The sequence below is a fragment of the Ammospiza caudacuta genome, chromosome 8 (assembly GCF_027887145.1).
Source record: "Ammospiza caudacuta isolate bAmmCau1 chromosome 8, bAmmCau1.pri, whole genome shotgun sequence".
Taxonomy (NCBI): Eukaryota; Metazoa; Chordata; class Aves; order Passeriformes; family Passerellidae; genus Ammospiza; species Ammospiza caudacuta.
The window spans coordinates 36350564-36371923 of NC_080600.1; the positions used below are offsets into that span (position 1 = coordinate 36350564).

At 38.9% G+C, this 21360-nt stretch overlaps 1 protein-coding gene across 3 annotated transcripts in view; it reads right to left on the reverse strand.

Annotated features, from left to right (window-relative positions):
* The window catches only part of DPP10 (dipeptidyl peptidase like 10), a 245255-nt gene that overhangs the window by 191097 nt on the left and 32798 nt on the right, over positions 1-21360 (reverse strand). For all 3 annotated transcript variants that reach the window (XM_058809979.1, XM_058809978.1, XM_058809977.1), the window contains exon 2: positions 5416-5530. In XM_058809979.1, the coding sequence (XP_058665962.1) occupies positions 5416-5530 (115 nt within the window). The remainder of the gene's footprint in view (positions 1-5415; positions 5531-21360) is intronic.

The following is a 21360-nucleotide window of genomic DNA, read 5'->3' on the forward strand; positions in this document are numbered from 1 at the left end:
GGGCAGTGTCCTCACATCCACAAGCCCTGGTCCTTGTGGGTGACTTTGGCCACCCCAATACCTCTTGGGGGACAGCACAGTGGGGCATAACCAACCCAGCAGGTTCCTGGAATGCATGGTTGGTAGTTTCTCCAAGTGATGAGGACATGGACCTGTTGGAGCAGGTCCAGAGGAGGCCACAAAGATGCTCAGGGGGCTGCAGCATCTCTGCTATGGAGACAGGGGGACTCCATAGGGGGACTCTGCTATGAGACTGAGAGGGACTTTTGGGCAGTCATGGAGTGACAGGAAAGTGTAAATTTCTTTAAACTGAAAGAAGGCAGGTTTAGATTGGGGAATTCTTGGATTCTTCCCTCACAGACTGGAGAGGTCCTGGCACAGGGTACCCAGAGAACCTGTGGCTGCCCCATCCCTGGAAGTGCTCAGAACTCTGACAGGGCTTGGAGCCACCTGGGATAGTGGAAAGTGTCCCTGCCCATGGCAGAGTGGTTGGAATGAGACCATCTTTAAGGTCCTTTACAACCCAAACTAATCTTTGATTCTAGGATGTACTTGCTTCATTTTAAAAACTTCCTTTTACTACTTTCCATTTATTACATTGCAAAATAGCTTACTGTCTCTTTTTCATTTCCCTGTAAATTTTATTGAATTATTCCTAAAAGGAATGATATTTCCAATGTTCTCACGCTACTTACCACAAATTTCTGTATTTTGGTCTGAAATTATATAGATATAGATATATGTATATATGTGCAGCAAATGTCACAGATTACAGACACACAAACAAAATCAAATGCTAAAGACTAAATGACCGCTTCTTAATTGTACATCCAATTAAAAACAGTTCCAATACTGGCATGTATTAATTCAAAGTGACAAACCTGTCTGTGCTTACTAAACTAGAAGGCTCCAAAACTTGAAATTAATGGCCTTGCTACTTTTCATGAGTTTATAGGATATTATTTTTGCAGGTTAAATATAGTCTAAACACCTCATAAAATTTGCCTTCTAACTTAGCAAATAAAACTAATAATTATGTACTGTAGTATGCCATTAACTGAAGCTCCCTACTGACTTTGCTGTGGAAAAAAAAAGGTTTTATGCTAGAAATTAGGATAAAGGCTTGATGTTAAATTCCATCTGAAAAAAGAAAAAAACACCACTAGTAAATGGTATGCAAGCCAGCAGGTGTAACTGGGAATTAGCATAGCTCACTTTGTGTTATCACGACAAAGGAAGAAAACTTGCCAGAAAATAGTTGGATATCAAAACCTGCCTGCCAATTACAGTAGGTACAGGGAGCCTATACAGAATTGAACAGAAACCTGAAACTGCTTGCAGTAAATACATCCATATCACAAAAAAAAAAAAAATTAAAAATATTAGTTTGCTTTCTTTTCCTTTTTAGTTTGCTTTCTTTTCCTTTAAGAGTAGTATGAGAGAGAGTATGGAGAGGTCAGTCCTAACCCTGAACAGTTTATCTACTGGACAAAATCCAAACAGATTCTCTTCCCAGAGCTTGATTTGACTCAACCCTTTCCACAAAAAAAAATGTTTTCTGACCATTTGTCTGACCTAAATGTTTTCTAAAGTAATTTTTCTGAAAAAGTGTCTTTTTTTTTCTATCACGAGTGAGTTTTTCTTGAGTGTCTGACTAGGCAGGTGCCACTTTGCTCAACAGCAAGTGCACATATCAGCTAGCATGGTTTAAATGCCAACATCAATATCTCACTAATCAAGTCCTAGAAAAAGCATTTGAGTCTTCCACACCGTCAGAAACTATAAGTTAACATGAAAGTAGAAATACTGACAGTCCCAAAAGGAAAAAAACAGGTTTAAGTAAACAAACACCTGTACAGGGGAGGCCAAATCCATACAACTCTTAGGCTGTTCTTAAATGGTTTTTCATATAAAACTTTTAGCTTCTAATACTTTCAATTGAACATTTGCAGTTCTGAAATACAGGTCAACAGTGGCTCATCAGATAGGTCTTCACATAATTCCTACAGTGTGGAACTGTCAGGATGCAAAGCAAGAACAAGCTGATTCAAAGGCAGGAATGATTTAAAGGCACTGATATCTTAAAATCTACCCAATACTATTTCAGTACATGCAGGTGTGAGGTGAAACCTCAAAAGCATAAAATAGAATAAAAGCAGCAGAAGAAAGGTGCCTGTGTTATATTTATACTGACATACAAACCAAATGATGGAATCTCATGGATGTCTCTGTGTCTCTGCATTGGCCACTAATTCCCAATATAAAGATTTATTTATAAGATTATTTTCAAGGTATTTTCTTTTGTTTTCTCTTAAATATTTCTCCAGTCTACTCCAAATCTACTCCAAATATTAAACAAAACTCACTAGGTTCATAATGCAGTTGCCCCAGAGAACAGAGGATCCTGTTCTGAAACTTCCAAGTTTTCCACTCCAGTTCTCTGCATTAGCAAGGGCAACTTCATTCTTTGGCATCTCTGCATTTTCTTTATCATTGCACTTTTCTAATTTTGAAGAAAACCAGCAGGGATATTTGCCTGCAAGCCTTCTACTCCCAGGTATGGAGCAGTGTAGCAATTTCTACTTGCTGGGAGCAGTGGGGTTTATTTAATGTACTCCTTAGTCCATGGGGGCTCACAGAGAGTTCCTAAGCCCCAACAAGTGGTTACTGGGCTGAGAGTTCATTCAGACTCTGCCACTAACGTTTTATATCACTGGATGATTTGTTCTTCTACTTTTCCATCTCTTTTTGAGAACATTCAGACATTTATAAAGATTCTGATTATTATCATAGATTAAAAGCAAGATGAAATGATCAGAAATGTTGCTAATATTGTCGGCACAATACTTTTACTCCAACTACAAACATAATTGTAACACAGAGGTTTCAGATTTGAATAAAAGCCAAGATACTAACAGGCCAAAATACATCTCTTATTTCAACAAAAATCCTGCCTAGTATTGTATAGTCAAGTTATATTTCATGTAATTAAAGATAATACAAAAAGAAAATCAAGAATTTCCGTTTAGTTTTAGCATATTTCTATCTTTAGTGGAAGCTAAAGTCTCTTTGAAGCCTTTTGCAAATGAATTACACTTTCTTTTAAAGACATGCTATCCCATATGGAAGCATTGATCCCTCTATGAAAAGGCAGGAAAGCTGTTGTTCAAAATCTGAGAGAAGTCAAATGACAGCTGTTAGTGTACACAGACCCAAGAGTTTCTTATATTGTGGACAAAACAATGTGTAAATAATTACAGGCAAAAGAGATCATTGCTGTTGTGTTTGGCATATCAGTAAGTACATTTTTGCCTCCAAAAAATACCAGTGAAACAATCATGCTTCTGAGCCATAACCATCTGAAATTATCATCATTTCCATAAAAAGAAGCAGCATGATGTACAGTGTTTAGGGGAATTTACATGAAATCTAAGAAGCACCCATCCATACAGGCAGAACTAAATAGGGAGAGAACTCTCTGATGCTCAAAACAGTACCAGAAATGAGCACTGAAACATCCCAGGGTAACAAAGGACATTTGCACTGAATATCTTCATTCAGACCTGTTATATTTTATGAGAAGGATTTTCAAACCCAAATATTTATAATAACAAATTAGTATTAACTTGGAGCTGAGCACTTCACAACAGCCAGATGTGAGGGAAGTCTCTACTCTTTTCCTCCCCTCAAATACTGAACATCCCACAGTGATCTTAACACATGTTCATGACAAAGAAGTGTCAGCTATAATGCTTAGAGTAGAAAAATATCTGCTTCCCAAACCACTAATAATTCATAATAATCAAACAAATTAATAATGAAAGTGAAGGGGGAACAGCAATGATTAGGGCCAAAACAGGGCAATGATCTATCCTACCATGTACCCCAAAGCTTTCCATGGTGAGCATTTCCAAGCCACAGGAAAGCCCAGTTTTGCAGAGCTAGACTGTTCTGGGAGAAAGGTTTTCCTATCAAGCTTCACAGTCTCTCTGGGATATCTCAGAGCATCTGAGCTGACAGAACTAGTTTCCACTTGCATGACTTCAACTGAAATGTAGGTCCCAGCTTACACAAGTTTTCAACCAAGATCTCTGGATTTTGAAACAGCCTCAGAGATGTTGTAATTCACTGAGCTTTTTTATAATATTTTTTTAAAAAGTTAACATTTCCCTAGGTTGTTTATTCTGTTTCCATGAGTGCCTTCAAGGATTTCAGCTTATTTTTTACATCATTAATAATTCCATGTAGATATAAGAGCCACAACTGAAAGTTATTATTGTAGGTTCCAGCAAACACTTGATATTTTATAAGTCTTCAAAAAAAAGGGAAACATCCTCCTTGAAACAAAAAACAGTCTTCTGTCTTAGAGTGTACTAGGATACACTACCATGCGCTCTCAAAATCTCTTTTTTCTTATTCCCTGAAGAAGGCTCCTATTCACTGAGACTACAGCAGCACAACTTTGCTTTTATTTCTCTCAACTTGATCTAAGTGGAAATAAGCAAACATTTATTTTGGACAGTACCCTGCATAAGGAGTAGATATTTATACAAAACAGAGGAAGCAGACTATCCCATAGTGTTCCTGCCTTCTTTTTCCAGCTGCCTCATCCCCTCTGACAAGCAAAGCTTTCTGATCCTTTTCTATTTATCCTCACCACCTTGCTCTAAAGCAGCAGCCCTGTGCTGCTGTACTTGCTCATGCACAGCTTCCCTCAGTGATTTCACCTCGTGGCCAAACAGCCTGGAACCATTATTTACTTAAAAGAGCTTCATTAACTTTCTGGTTTACACAAACTGAGCACTTCAATGGCAGAATATTTGCAGACCAATATTTACTATCCAGGCATGCCATGCAAATCAGGTACTTTACACTCCAACTTTAAAACTGGCAAAAGGATTCAAAGTTTGGGGTTTTTTTTTGAACTTGTGCAGTGTTTTCTCTTTTTGTCTACTTCTTCTCTTTTTTTTTTCTACCTCTTCTTGCCCTCTCCCTTTTTTTCTCTGTGACTGAGCCATTACTTTTCCGTTGTTGTTTCTGAAAGAAAGAACTTGTGCATGTACAGATGGAATATCCATATTCATGATTCAGTGAGAAGTTGCATTCCATGGAATACAATTTTCTCTTAGCTCATCTCTGAATCTGAAATTACACAAAAAACCAACAAAAAACTCTTGCTCACACTTGCTGAGGCTCAAGGCAGACACAACCCTAAGGATTCCCAACTCCAAATATTGCCAACTCCAAATATTTCTGCTCCCCAAGGCCTCCAGCAGCTCCCAAGTCCCTACAGCACCAAATCTACAACAGCCACAAGTTAAGAATGCTTCAAGTCAAGAGACACTTTAACATCCATTGCTTTATGACTGCATTATGAATCACAGACCTTTAAGAAGATAAAATAAAGAAGGTTACCTGGGGTTAAAAGAATGACTGACATGGTGATGAGTGAACAAACAACCAGAATCACCAGCAGCGCAATTGCAATTCCCTTCCAGTTCCTCTGCGGAGGGCTGTTACTTCCAAGTTCCTACAGGAATGGAAAAAAGTGAAATAAAAGGAAAAGACCACATTTCTCAAACATACATTTCCGAAACTATTAGCAACAGGAATATTGCTCTGTGCATGCTCATAGTGTGCATGGGAGGTGATCATGATCTCTCCCCTCTCCACAGCACACAGAGTCATCCAAAGGTGTGCAATTCTCATGCTTTTTTAATAGATTTTTTCTTTTTTTTTAATATATATATGCAATTTTGTACCCCTAAGAGACAATCCAATGATGTTATGCAAGCTGTCCAAAATACAACTGGTGTTAAAATGCCCTGAACATAAACTTCAGGACAATATCAACTAGCAGTTTATAAGATAATTACAGAAATGAAATGTAGCAATTTACTGTAATTCCACCTAACATGGTATGGACCATAAAGGTTTAAATACATATCCTTTTTAATGCACACTATTAAACTTATTTGTAATAGAAAGCATTAGCAAAACTGCCTGAGGCTGCATCTATTCCATCTGAAGCTACAAGCTCTTTTTCTTTATGCAGTAGATCAACTGTAAACTGCTCCCCTCTTAGTTATAAAAAAACAACAGCAGCTTAAAACAAATGTTAAATGAATGCTTCTCTAAGTACCAGTGCACTTAAGCCTCCACCCTCCGTGCTACACGTTTAACTCCTGCCAGGCACCATTTACATATTTTCAATCCTAGCAATGCACTGCCCACATTCATGGTACAGTTTGAGACCAAACAGCACATAAACAGCTAAAAACACAATAACAAAACTAGTGCAATTGTTTCTTACAACCCCAACACTCCCTCAAAGAAAACAGTATTTTATCTATCTAGATTTGGCAGACAGAAATGTTTCTCTACCACAATTACATGTGCCTTTACATACTAATAATTTTATTTCATAAACAATTATTAATAATAATAAGCAATGAATTATTAATTAAATATGCTAATTTTTGCTATGGTAAATCCTTTAATTTTATTTTGCTATAATTAAATGGTATGGTAGGATTGTAAAAAAAAAAAAAAAAAACCAAAAAAACAAACCCAAAAAACAAAAAAACCCCTCATGCTATGTTTTACAAGCTTCCAGAAGCATGGTAAAATTTTTTCACATTCGCATTATTTCATTTTGTATTTCTGGGTTATAATGAGTGTGAAATGGGTAAGTCTTAACAGAGAGTGGCAATTTTCTTGTGCCTTCTTGGCTCACATGCGCTACTTCAGCATCACACATCACCCACAGCAACAATTGTGTCTTTAACTTCTTAAACGTTGTTTTTTTAACTCCTTGCCAGTTCATTTCTACCTATAAAAGACACCTTCTCTCTCTGGTCCTTTTTTCCAGAAAATAAAAGGGGAATTGTCCAACACAGGCTCTAAGCAATCCCACGGGGAATTCTCACAGCCGTCCTGAGTGCGTCACAGCCCCCAGCAAGGAATGTCCCCACTCCTGCCCATTGGACACATCATGCTGCCAAGCCCACTTGAGGCTGCTCATTTTTGAGATTTTCACTCTCACCAGAGTGGCAGAGCAGCCATTCTGTCCCCTCAGGGCAGCCCCTACCACGGCTTCAGCACTCGGGGGGAAGAAATGGTGTAAACAGGAACTCCTGGCATCCATCTCCTTTCTCCACCCCATTGCCCCTGCTCCCCAACCACTTCCAAGCCTGCCTGCTTCCCTCATTTTCCTTCCTCCCTTGTGAAATGCTAATTACCACAGCCTGTGTGGCCTTGGACATTGCAGGGATCCACAGCTTTTCCGCAAAAACACAGAATTTCTGCGTGATGCAGGTGAACTCAGATCCAAGCTATGATTTTCCCTTAAGCAAGAATTATTTTAATAGCACAGTCTAGGAAACACAAACTTATTCTAGAGCATCACAGTGTTAGCCTTATTTAAATGACATCTGAAAGAGTCCAGTTTAAGACAGGAACTAGAAGCTCACAGAACCAAGTGCTGGTGAGAAAACTTTAGTTTCCCTCAGAGCATTGTGAAACCCTATTCCAAAGAACTGACTTAAAATGACAGAAGCTGGACAACTTGATGAATGTGCCAAAGCTCCTAAAAAATGTACCAAGTCCTTATTATTCACAAGGTTCTTCTCTTCAGACATGAATATTGTTCAGTTTCTAAAAATAAAGCTTCACTTTAAATACTTCTGCAAATTTCTGCAAGGAGAATACCAAAGAGATGAATCAAGTACTGAGCATACAAAGCTTAATGGTACCCACAGTGAGAAAGAAGAGAGTTTCCAGCTAGCTGAAAATTTGGAGACTGGCATAAAAAGAAGAATTTGTCTCAAATTAAGATATTTGGTTTTAATATTTGGATAAAAATCACAAGTTGTATCAAATTATTATATTGGAAATTATTAAAGTAATGATGATATTATTGAGCAACAGCATTCTTGTAAGGCATGAAGTCACTGAACACAGTATTAGAAAATTGAAATATTAGAAATATTGATAAAATATGAAGAAAAACTGAAATTAAGTTAAATGAAATATTAGCAAAATTACTATAATGAAGTGAGTTCATAGCACAGTCTCTATCGAGGGCATCTCCAATTAACTTTTTTGATGTGAACCAATGCAACTCTTGGGCTGTAGCCTACAAAGTTTTAAAACAGTGGAAGCTGCAGTCCTTCAACAATAAAACATTTTTAGCCTCGTGCTGCTTTGAAATGGCCACAAGCAAAAGGCAGCTAAAGAGACCTCTGGGCTGTGTATCACTGGCAAGGCAGAAGCTGTGATTTCTGAGTGTGACAAGAAGATAGAGCCCTTCAAGAGGAAACACCACAGAGAGCCATACAATGAGAAGCTTTTGAAAACATGTAGTTTCCCCATAACTATCTGCTAACTGGCACATGACAACAATGCAGACACAGATGGAGATTTAAGCATTTAATCTCCTAAATAGGCTCTTCTATTAATGTGGTTTGAAAAAACACCAGCTCTTGAATATGGTGGTTTATATATAACACTACCTATAATGTTTTTATAGATTTTACAGTCTAACTCTAATGAATCAGAAAATGGCAGCACTAAGAATAATACAATTGCAAGTTTTCTCATTATTTATAGCAGCTTTTTCACAAACCATTTAATTGCATTGTTGTCAAAAACAATCCTCAAGTAATACATATTTCTGAATGCAATTCGTGACTAATACCTTACTAAAACACAGCTAAACAGAGAAAAATGAAACACTGCTTGCACAAAATCCTTGTACACCGATGTTAGAGGTTCCAATGGTTCCAATTGCTGCTGCTGCCAAATTCTGGAGACCACATTTACCAAGAGCCTGCCAGCACTCAAGGACAAAGCCTAAAGTTCCTGCTCTGTGATTGTCTCCATCCACTTTCTGTTGAAAAGACCCATAAAACACAGGTCTTACAAAAGCATGCACCATATGTGCGATACAGCACCACAGGGACTGCAAATCCTGCAACCAAATGAAAGGCTAAAGGAACCAAAAGAAAGGCTAAAGGAACCAAAAGGAAGGCTAAACTAAAAACCTGCAGGGACTGGGTGTGGGAGGTAGGACAGGTTGAGGCTGTCAGAGGACAAATGAGTCATTTCAACCCTTCCGCAGCCCTCTGTGCTGAATCCCACTCACCACTGCAAAATAAGGTATTTCAGAGAGAAATGCTGAAAAAAAATACATCCAGCAAATATTATTTAAAAGCAAATATTATTTAAATAGGCTGAAGCACCCTTCCTCTTCTAGGCTGTTTTCTAGATATATAGTCCATCTCCAAACACAGTTCTCAGGCTGATGATGAACTGATTCACTACAGGCATGAAATCTGAAGCAGCAGCAAGACATGGCTTTGAATACCACAATCTGTGGCACAGAATCACAAACAGTTTGGGTTGGAAGGGATCTTAAAGATCAGCTCAGTCCAAGCCCCATCTTCCACTGGACCATCTTGCTCAAAGCCCATCCAGACTGGCCTTCAACACTGGCAGGAGACACACAGCTTCTCCCAGGAGCCTGCTCCAGATCCTCACAGTGAAGAATTTCCTTCTTATATCTGATGTAAGCCTGTCCCTTCAGTGTGAGGCCATTCTCCCTTGTCCTGTCACTACAAGCCCTTGTAAAAAGTCCCTCTCCATCTCTCCTGTAACCCCTTTACAAGCTGCTCTAAAGTTTTCACAGGGCTTTCACTACTCCAGGCTGAACAGCCCCACCTCTCCCAGCCTGTCTGTGCAGGAGAGGTGCTCCAGCCCCTGAGCACCTTTGCGACCTCCTCTGGACTCCCTCCAACAGGGCCCACACCCCTCTTACCCTGCAGGCCCCAGAGCTGGATCCAACTCTGCACGAGGGGTCTCACCAGAGCAGGGGAGAGAGGCAGAGCCCCCTCCTTGCCCTGCTGCCCCAGAGGGGATGGATGCAGCCCAGGATGCTGCTGATCTCTGCCCTGCTGCCCCAGAGGGGATGGATGCAGCCCAGGATGCTGCTGATCTCTGCCCTGCTGCCCCAGAGGGGATGGATGCAGCCCAGGATGCTGCTGATCTCTGCCCTGCTGCCCCAGAGGGGATGGATGCAGCCCAGGATGCTGCTGATCTCTGTCCTGCTGCCCCAGAGGGGATGGATGCAGCCCAGGATGCAGCCAAGGATGCTGCTGATCCCTGCCCTGCAAGTGCACCTGGCTGGGTCACACTGAGCTTTTCATTCAGCAGCATCTCCAGAGTTCTTCTCCTCAGGGTTGCATCCTCTGCCCAGCCTTTATTTGTGCCTGGAATTGCCACATCCACATGGAGGACTCTGCACCAGGCCTTGCTGAACTTGAACACAGGCTCATCTCTCAGGCCTGTCAGGGTCATGTGGGACAGTGACAAAAGCCTTCCACAAGTCCATGGCACTCTCTTTGCCCTGATACACCAATGCAGTAACCCTAAAAGGCTGTAGTCTCATTCAGCAGTTCTCTATTTGTTCTCTATTTTTAAATAAAATACAGGTTCTGACACAGATGTTTTATATTTAGAATACAAAAACCATGACATTGCCTCCATAATGGTTGCATTACACCATATTCTAAAAAGAAGACCTAAGTTCCTATTACAACAGAAATAAAAACATGAAATTAAATTCAGCTAGATTTATTTCAAATAAAAATATTATTTATCCCTTGACACAAAAATGCAAGCGCATATTTTAAGTAGTATTGGGGATATTGATTTGAGAAAAAGAATCACTCAGAATTAAGAGATGTAGTAGAAGAATGCACAAAAAACTTGCAAATATTTCCATATTTCTACCTGAACAAACTTACAATCTTTCTTGTAAGCAGCATGACCAGAAAAAAAATCACAGCTTCCTTCCTGAAGCTCATCGAGTCTCACAATTTTATTGTTAATCAATGAGGATAAAAAGTCTTTAAGACATAATTTTTCCAGCAAGTGTGTACAACTAAGGTTGTTGTAAGAGAACAAAAGGTCAGAAAATATTGGCATAGCATGCTGCATTAGTAAGTCAGGTTTCTGAATTATCCTAACAGCATTTTCTGGACTTCTTGGAGAACTCTTTGTGTAAAGCACGGCTCAATTTCCACCATGGAAATCATGCCAGAAGCAAGAGCAGAATGCCTGGTGGGAGCAGAAATGTGGAAGGGCACTGGGTAAAGCCTGAGGAGTTCTGAGTGCCTCTGCCAGGCTTTTCCAGAGGACATTGGGTAGTTAAAATGCAGCATTCCCTTTGGGAGAAGGAGTGAAACCCAAATTTCAGAGACAAGCTAACCCTGACAAACCAACCTGATTTTTCTCATAGAGCTTCTGCTCATGCTGCATCAACTCAGCTGATAAATGCAGAAAATATGCATTTCACTATAATAAAGCTAAGAACAAGAATTCAAGCAGCTTTAACTATTTCTGCTGGGTTCAGCTCAAACTGAATGCAGAGATTCTGCCACAATTTCTGCAGTCCAGAGTGAACTTTACCAAGCTGCTGTGCCTGACAGTCCAGGTCTGCAGATGCACATTGGTGTTTACCCCTGGACTGTGGTTATTTTGAACACAAAACCCACCAGCAGTGTCTGGGGCTTGCCAGGTTTTGTGTTGAGACAGGTGAAAGATCTTAGAGGAGCTTGGTTTGGGCTGTAGCAGTTTCTGCCAGCACGGCATCTTCTGATGCTCTGAATAAATCACCTGCTTTCTTTTGTCTTTTTTTCTTTTGTTCTGTCACCAGGACAAAGCCTACAGAGAAAAGCACTAAGGAGAATCACAGCCCCCTCCTTATTTTGGCAAGAATTTCAGGGGCAAAGTGCATTAGAGTAGGAAAAGCAAACGTAATTTGCTTTGCAGTAGGAATGAGAATGAGTCTCACTCTGCAGCTCAGATGTAATCACAACAACATCACTTCATTAAACTCTTGCCATTTGCATTCCCCAAACATAAAGAAAAGGTGACAAAAGAAAAAAAAAGACTAATAATTTCACGTCACATTTCAGATGTTTTAAAAGACAGACTCAATACACTTATAATGGAAAGATTGTAGTCTTTCCAAAGCTCTTTGTGGAGCTGGGCTTGCAACTACAAGATATTAAGTACTACCTGCCCTGGGTTTGCAGTGTTCTATTTGAAGGGAAATTACCCCAGCAAGCCTTCTGATTTTGTGATTAAGTGATTGTGTCCATTCCATTCCAGCTGTTTTTGACTAATCCCACGGCCTAGATAGCAAGAGAGATTAAAAGACAGATCCACAAAGTGGCACAGGATAGTTCTAATCCATTTGCATAAATACCTATCATTTTCATCCCTCATGTTCCCTTTATAATCCTCTGTGTTATAAGATCCCGTTGCTACAGTTCTTGTCTCAATGATTATGGTCACACAATTGCTTTCCCCGGTCAATATCTTTATTCATGAAAACATTGGCACTTCTTTTCAGAGTCACTGTAAAATGCCACTTTCAGAGGAATTCAGGATTCTGTCAGCTCTATTGATAACCGGCATTTTAAAAAGAGAGCAGCTTGTTAGCAATTACCCTGCTCAGAGAAGGTGCAGGGTTTGGATATGGGAACAATCTCTCTTCATATTTTTATTTCTTTGTGGTGCTCTGGTAGAACAAAGCCATCCTTTTGTATAGCCTAAGTGAAAACAAACCCAGACCAAAACAACCAAAAGAAACCCAAACTCACCCCTCCTCAGGAAAAATAAAACAAATGTGCGCATATAAGTCATTCTGAGAAGTGTTGATCACTCACACTGGTTATTAAACTTAAAAAACACTTTGTGCTTTCTTTCAGCTTGATCATTTTTGCTCTATGTAGAGAGATCTTTTCCTTGGACCTGCAAGTGTCCATTCATGAACTGGATCTTGGTTGTTTGGGGTATTTTGGAACAGCTTAGTCAACACCCTTAGTTCCAACTACTAACAAAAAAAAACCAACCCAGAAACATTTATGGAATCTATTTAATGTATTATGGCCAGCATTAAGAACACATTCCACATCTTCCCACTCATTTTGCAGTGTACCTTGTAACACTTACTCAGAGACAATGAGCTAGCTATTACACTAGACAAACAAGTAAAAGCTTAACTTCTAAAGCATTCTGCTGAAACCCTTGTTCAAGGTCTAATCCCAGCAGATGAGTTTAAACTTCAGGTCATTATTCCTGCATGTAATAAATACAAAAGCAGAGATGGATCAGCACAACTGATCAAAAGAGAAGGGAAAATTTGTGCCCATCACTAACACAGTAGCATTCAAACAGGGAGGGGGGGAAGTAAACTATCACAGTTCTCAATATTAAAGAAACTACAGAGAACACAGGCCATGGAAAATACTGCCATAAGCATTGCTGAGGAGCTGGGGCAGAGGGAGACTTGAATAAAGTAATAATGGATGACAGAAGAGGGTTTTATCTGAAAAAAGCAGCAGTCACAATGTAGAGTGAAGCTGCAGCAGGCAAGGGAACTCCTGCTTTTGCAAGCTGAGCTGAATGCAAGGCACTGTCATGGAGAGGAGCAATGCCACCATCAGAGGCAACTTCACTGAGCCTCAGCATTTCGGAGTTGTTATCTGTCGCAGACATCTTTTATGAAAAGTCCTTTCCTTAGGATTTTTCCTCCTGAGAAGCTGAGAGGCCTCAGGAAAAATGTAAACAATGATTATCTGCTGCTGTGGAATGCAACAGGTGCATCTGTGATTGGTCTCATGTGGTTGTTTCTAATTAATGGCCAATCACAGCCAGCTGGCTTGGACACAGAGCCCGAGCCACCAACCTTTGTTATCATTCTTTGCTATTCTATTCTTAGCTAGCCTTCTGATGAAATCCTTTCTTCTATTCTTTTAGTATAGTTTTAATTTAACATATATGATAAAATAATAAATCTAGCCTTCTGAAACATGGAGTCAGATCCTCATCTCTTCCCCAATCCAAAAACCCCTGTTCACAGTTATCCCTTTCCACCCTGGGCTCACAATCTTTTCTAGTTTGTTTCTAAGAAAGTTTTGGAAGTAAAAATATTGTACTCTTTCCTTCCAGTCCAGCAGAAACACCTGGAGAGCTGGGGGGAATAACAAAGTTCTGACAAGACCTGAGGAAGCATCTTGAGGTGACAGAAGTATGGAGGGACATTGAGAGCTACAGGAAGCCACCCTTGGGGATCTCTGCAATTTCCTGAGGATGACAGCTAATGAACAACTGCTTTATTAAATAGGACTCCAACGTGCCCTGCAAATCTGAGCTCCAGACAGAAGGTTGTCCAGAGGAGTCTCACACTCCTTGTGGGGCTGAGCTCACCAACAGCTCTGCCCTGACCTCAGGCTGTGCTCCTTGTGTCCTCACCAGACCAAAGCCCAGTACTCACACCATGCCACGTGTTCTTTTCCTCACACCAGTCTCATTTGGAAGCTAATGAGACCTTTGATTAGGAAAAGCCACCTCTGTAACTTGAACACTGCCTGGGAGATTACATGGAAATGAAGCAAGCAATTTCCAATGAGCCCATGCACCATTTCTACAGGAAATCAACATTTACTTTGCCAGAATTAAAGAAAATTCTTAGGAGTATTTCACTAAACAAGTAAGGCCAAGGACAGAAAAAGATGACAAAGCAGCAGGCATAAACATGAATTTATCCATTGTGTTACTATGATGTAACACAAGAAGTCTGCATAAACACATAAATAGCACAGGCATTTATGGCCATAAAGGTATTTTCACATATTTCTATTGATCCCAAGTCTAATGAAATGTCACAAGATAGTAAAATATGTCTTCCCCTCTTATCACAATCCCCCAAGTAAAATAACATATCTCAAGAAAAAAGGACTTAAAAAATAAATGAATACAGGCTATCCATGTTGCATACCTATAGGTTTTTCTACAGATATACCAAAGTTGCTGCTGGAATTTGTACTTTTCATTGCTCAGAAACAAAATTATACTTTGCCTGATTGCTTAAATAAAAAAAGGCTTTAAAATGTATTTTTATTTCCGGATATACTGGCAAGGTCCCATAAGAAATGATCTTTAAGACTGACATCAACAATTTCAGCATTAATAAACAGATCTGCTTGACAACACAACACTGCAGTTCACTGAAGGTTAGATAAACAGCAAAGGTTACCAAACTGCAGCAATGTCAAAGTCATATTCAGATCTGTGCCACATAATTTTACAATTTAAATTTAACACAGTGCCCCTGTTTTTAATGGTAAAAAACTGCACTGGTGCATGACTTTCAAGTAAGTTCACTGTTAGAGCAGAAAGAACAAAATCAACTTTTGGAGCTTCTCACTGTTCAGGTATCTGTACACATGCTTAATTTTATGCCATTTAACAGTCCTGGAGAATGGATCTGACAGAAACTATTTTAGATGAGTGAGATAAAATCAAGATTTATCAACCTATGAAATACATTCGCAAAGATTATTTTGCAAATTTACATCAGGATTTTTCTATTTGTTTTCAGATTTACATATAAATCACATGCAAATAAAACAAGTAGTTTAAATCCAAATGTGCCTTAATAAGACTGTGCACATACATATGTACACATGCACATATCACTGAATATATACAGAGATAAATATTATTGAAGTCAAAATTCCAATAAACAAATAAAAATGTTAATTAACCAAGGAGTTCCAGTACCAGAAAAGGGAACACAAACAAAATCTCTGTGCTTAGAGGGATCTAAAGCAGTAGAAAGTTACATTTTGCCAAGCTCAGGTGAGAATGGGAAACCAGCAACTCTTTATGTAAATATTTTGTTAACAAAAGTATAGCAAGCAAAATTACTCAGTCAGAATCACTGGATTCTAATTGGAAATTTATAATTTCATTTTCCCCAGTCTGCTTCACCATTAAATTACCTGCTTTTCCAGGAAATGGAATTCTATTTAAAGCACTAAAATACTATGATTCTATGATCAGAAATGAAGATATGGGGTTCTTTTCCTGCACTTTTTTTAGGATAAAAAGACCAGAGAGGTGATAAGGAAATTGGTAGATGTAATACATTATGCTACATTATATAGAGTTAATACATATATATAATGACCCAGCAGAGCCAAGATCACATTTTGCTTTAAAACAGTGTAAGTTCTCACCGTACTAAGGACATCACATTTTTCCAACACTCATACACACATCTAGAGCTTATAAAAAAGAATTTATAGAAAGACAATGGGTCACAAAATCATCTCTTTACATATATTGCACTCAATTAAAAAGCAAATTTAGTACTAGGAGGAAAAAAAAACACCAGGAATTTTTTGGCTGTTTTACCACATTCATTGATTTTTTCAGTACTTCCAGATAATGTAAAAATCCAGCTTTTTTTTCCCTGCAAAGTCATTTTACCTAATGGCCAAACCTATCTGCATTAAACACCTCAAAGGCCCTTTATCCACTATGTTTCTTTGGGAAATGTGAGCCACCCAAAAAGAGTCAAGGTGCTCCTATTGGCAAAATTGCAATTATATTACAGTTTATTATAATAAACTGCAATATAATAATGGTGCCAAGAAAAGCAGTGATGCTGTCAAGCACTCCCTGTATGCTTTAATATTTTTACTAATAAAGGTGAGAGCATATCACTGTCTTAGAAATTTTGGCAGAAATCCATCCAAACTAGCAGTTTTGACTCAGAGAAAGAAATGAATGGCACCTTTCATTTTCCCCCGAGTAATGTCTTTTTCTGTATGATTCCAATGACAAATGACAAATAAAGCAAGGATGAGCTCTATAAAACACATCATATCTATTTATTTTGGGTTTCTTGCCATTTAAAAGTTTGAAGACTTATAATTAGAGTTCTGATAAACAGAGATAGAAGAGAAAGATTGTACCAATGTAGAAGGGGGTACCTGCCTTTGGCAGAGCTGTTACACTAAACATGTAATGATTTATGATTTCATTCAATGATTTCATCATTGGATGACAAGTTCCAAGCAGCCCTGTCACTGAATTTTCCATTAATGCTCTGGAAGATCATTTGTTGTCTACAGATCCAGCACTCACAACAGGCACTCAGCTCAAAACCTCTCCTTGGCTCTGAGCTTTAATACAAGAGCCAAATAATTCCTTCAGATCCGTTTCAACAGCTCCGACTGAAATGTCTGGAGGCAAATATTTGACTCAAATGAAGGTGTTGGGCTATGAGACAGGCTGTACCACTATGGCTTTTTTTTATACCATAGGCCTTAAATAAAAGGGATTCTTGTGATACTCCATAATTCCCCAGATTAATAACTTAAAAAGTGTCAACCTTCATTTCCTTTTTCTAAATACTTGCTTAGCTTTTAACAAGAATGAATAAACATATTCAGTGTGTACTCAAAAACAAGCTGCTAGAAGTCAGAATCCAGACCGATATGGCCAACTAAATTGAATAACTTCATTAATAAGCTACAAAAGGAATTTTCCCATATTCATGCCATGCAAAAATGGGTTCACAGGTAATCTTGAATGTTCATAAAATACAAACCACTTTCAAAGCAAAAACAGGAGAAAAAAACCCCAAATTAAAGCAAACAAACCACCCACAGAACAGAAGTCTGGATTTTATCACAGATAAGTGGCAGTGATTAACAAATGTATTTTCAAACTGATGGAAACTCGCCAAGAGTTTGGGTTTCAGCTAATTCACATAAAGGGAGCTGTAACAAAAGTGTTGGTGTAGTTAATACCTGACTTTTGCAGGAGAATTTCTTTCTTCACATTTTGTGTTGATTTGATACCTGTGGGGTTACCTCCTGTTTTCTGCAGCTCACAGCACCGTATGCTCCTTATTCCCCCCTGAGTAACTGAATAATCTTTTACATCCCTGTCTCCACTGTGTAAACAACTTATGAAATTTTCTGGAAGCAGCTACGTTACAACTCCTGAGATTGCAACTTTAGGCAGCTCTAGCTGTTCCCACCGGATAAAAATTTTGAGGAATATTAAAATTGAAACCAGCAAAGCTGCTTGCAGCTGACCTGGCACGCGCCAAGTGGCAAAGCCAGCAGCTGGCTGCAAGCTGCTCCTGTGATTTCCGGCTAAAGCGGCCCTTGGAGGAAACAACTCCTCAATCACAGGGTGTGGAGATGTGCAGCCAAATCCCTGTGGCTCTTTCCTAGGCACAGGCTACTGAAAATAAAATAAAAACACCAAAACAGCACTGAAGTAGCTCTTCTGCAGCACCTTGAGTGGGAAAACAAAACCCAGCGACTGCACTCCATCCCTTCTGACTTCTGCACCCACTCAATCAGAATGCATGAAAAAAACCAAAAACCAACCAAACAAAACCAAAACCCCAAGAGCAAAACAAACCACAAGTGGCTCTGACAAAGCTGACTTGGACCCAAGTTGGCCTGATGGACCAGCTGGTGGAAAATCTGGTGCTTCCTCACCTCTGCCCCCAGTGTTCCTGCTCATCACAAGCTTACAGATCACTCCATCCCACTCTTAGCAACAGAGGAGCCCAAAGCATTTTTCTCTGCACACTCTGCTCACCCAGACTTGATTGGAGGTTAATGGGGACAATTACAGGGTTTTTTTTAATTTTGTCAGGAAAACTAACATCAGTAAAAAGCTCAGCTTCTAAAATCCAATCAGTCCTATTTGATGATGGAGCACTATTTCCATCAGTGCTTTCCACAGAAGCCTTTGAGAGCAAAAACCATCACTTTTCACATATTTGAAAGTGAAATAAAAGTATTAATCTCATCAGTTCACAAAGACTACGTGTCTACAAGAGAATGTTCTGCGAAACAACATGATGCTTTAATTACATGATGTTTCAGCACAATGCAGCAAGAGAAATTGAAGCAATACATCTTATAGGAAAAGAATTTGAAGGTTCAAATCCAGTATAACAACTGCATATCTACATTGTTAAAATTGTTCTTAATTAAAATGTATCAAAATGGTTTCTTATGTACCACAGTTGGAATGTAACAAATGTTCTTCTGACCTAGGAAAAAAAGTTTTGGTAGTAATTGCTCAATTACTTCCCCTAGAAGGGGAGTAAGCATGCATTATTCTATTTATACTTCATACTGCACACAGGATTTTGCAAAAGAGAAGTCTGACATTTTGACTTGATAATGTTATTACCTGTGTAATTTTATTCTGAGCATTTGGGAGGAGTGTTTACTTGCTACTAGAAGCAGAAAGCTGGATTGTTTATTAAGAATGGAAAAATGAATAAAAATAGCAGACATCTGAAAACATCCAAGAAGATAATGAAGAGTTTTGCAATGTACAACTGCAACAACAGCAATTGTATACATCAACTTCCTAAACAAGAAGCTACTAAAAATATACAAAGTAATTCTTCTGGGTGCCCTTAACGAAGTGGGAATCAAAAATTGCAGTTTATCCAAAAGCTGCCTCATTACCAGTCACTATCTAACCCCAAGTGTACCACCCCTCTCTGAATATATCTGCATCAGTAGCCAACACACTGCAAGGCACTGCAGTAAGAATGTTTTATTTTCTGTTTTTTTATGCACTCCCTGTGGTGTTTAGTTGCATATTTAGGTAACCCTGCAAGTGAGCAATGAAAGAAACCCTTGGCGCTTCTGTCAATAATTTATTTAAAAGCTGCAACTTCAAATATTTAAGCATACCAAGCAAGAAAGGGGCATAAGCTGTTTTAAAAAAATGAGACCCATTCTGATTCTTCCAGCCACTCAGTAATTACTGCATTAATTTGAAGGTTACAAAGACAAGAAAAACATATTATTCAGATTACAAGTGGAGCTATTGTTGCAGGACAGAGGAGAATTAAATGAATGCCTCAACTACAGCCACTTGGAGAGGAAGGGCCACAAACAACCCTTGGCAGGTCCCTTCATGAGCATGCACATCTCCCTAAGCCTCCACTTGTGCTCCAAACTGAGGGTGCAATTGGGGGTGCTCTGACTGCAGCCAGGCTGATCTGCAGACTGCACTGGTAAATTACAGGTGAGTGGAATAAATCATCAGGACAACTAATTGTGGCTTGAATGTAGTTTCTGAAACCCTTGTCAGATAGGAGTGGAGGAAAAGTGGAAATTCACTCAGCTCAAACAGCACAAGTAACCATGAACAGCTCTACCTCCCCTGTGACCCTTTCCTTTTGTTCTTATGGAAAAAATAAATTATAATAAGGCGACTTTCACCTCAGAGGAGAATATCTTCATGACCCACACGTGTCCTGATGCCTGTACCTGAGCAGCCAGTCAATGACACCTAACCAAGGGCAGATCTGGGTGCTGCCAGATGGCACCAACACATAAACGTGGATTTAAAGAAATAATGTCACACTTTCAATTATAGATCTGATTTTACACCTTTTATGGGTCACTGTCTTCTGAGATTACAACAGTAATTTCCACACCTGAAAATTAGACTGATAATCACAGGATGGGGAAAACTTCATGAAGTCCTTTATCAGTTATAAGTGGCTCTGAACCTGGCTGCTGTTTAATGAACCAGGTGACAGAGAAGATACAAGGTCAAAGGAGAATAAAATACATGGAGTATGGAAAATTTCCATCCCAGAAGAACCAGGATTATCTACAAATGAAGAGAGGCAAAATGTCACTATGTAGTGCATTTCAACTTTTTTTTTACTCTTATTTACAAGTTTCTCATCTTAATTTTCAGATTTCTGTCTACATCTATATCCAAATTGGTATCATAGTTTTTTTATACCAAAAGAATGGAAAATTCAGGGAAGAAAAAAATTAAAAGACAAAACACATAAACTCAGAAATTCAAAAATATTGTAAGACTGGCAAATGTAGGTGCATAAAGCTTCAGAAAATCAGAGCACTTTAGCGAGTTTTAAGTAGACTGAGAACAGCAATCAGCTTGTGGTGTATTTCAGAGTAGCGTAAGATTTTTGCTTTAACAGTGAGTGCTTGTCCATCTCAGCAAAATAATACCAATAGAATAAAATTAACTTGGCACTATTTTAACGGGTTTTTTACTCATTTCCTAAGTCCTCAGAAGGTTTTTCATTTTGTCATTTTACCACAGAAGCAATCATGCAGAAGAAAGACTAAGGAACATCAGAACCCTGGTCTACTCAATTCTTCACAAATGAGGCATTAAAAATGACCACCTGAGTTGCAATTACTACCAGGAGTTTTTAATAATTCTTAGATTCATACATCTGTCTTGCTGCTTTACAATGCAATAACCATGTTCAGTCTTCAGGAGTAGCCACTCGAGCCTTTAGAAAATTGCCAATACTGTCTTAAGACTTTTCTTCAAAATACTAAAATCCTCCCTACCACTCAATTCCTTCATAAATTAATTTTTTTTATTCTGTTTGGTAAAACTGGAATAATTTGCAGAGAACATTGGCTGTAGCAGGTGACTGTAATTTCATTCCCCTTCCCA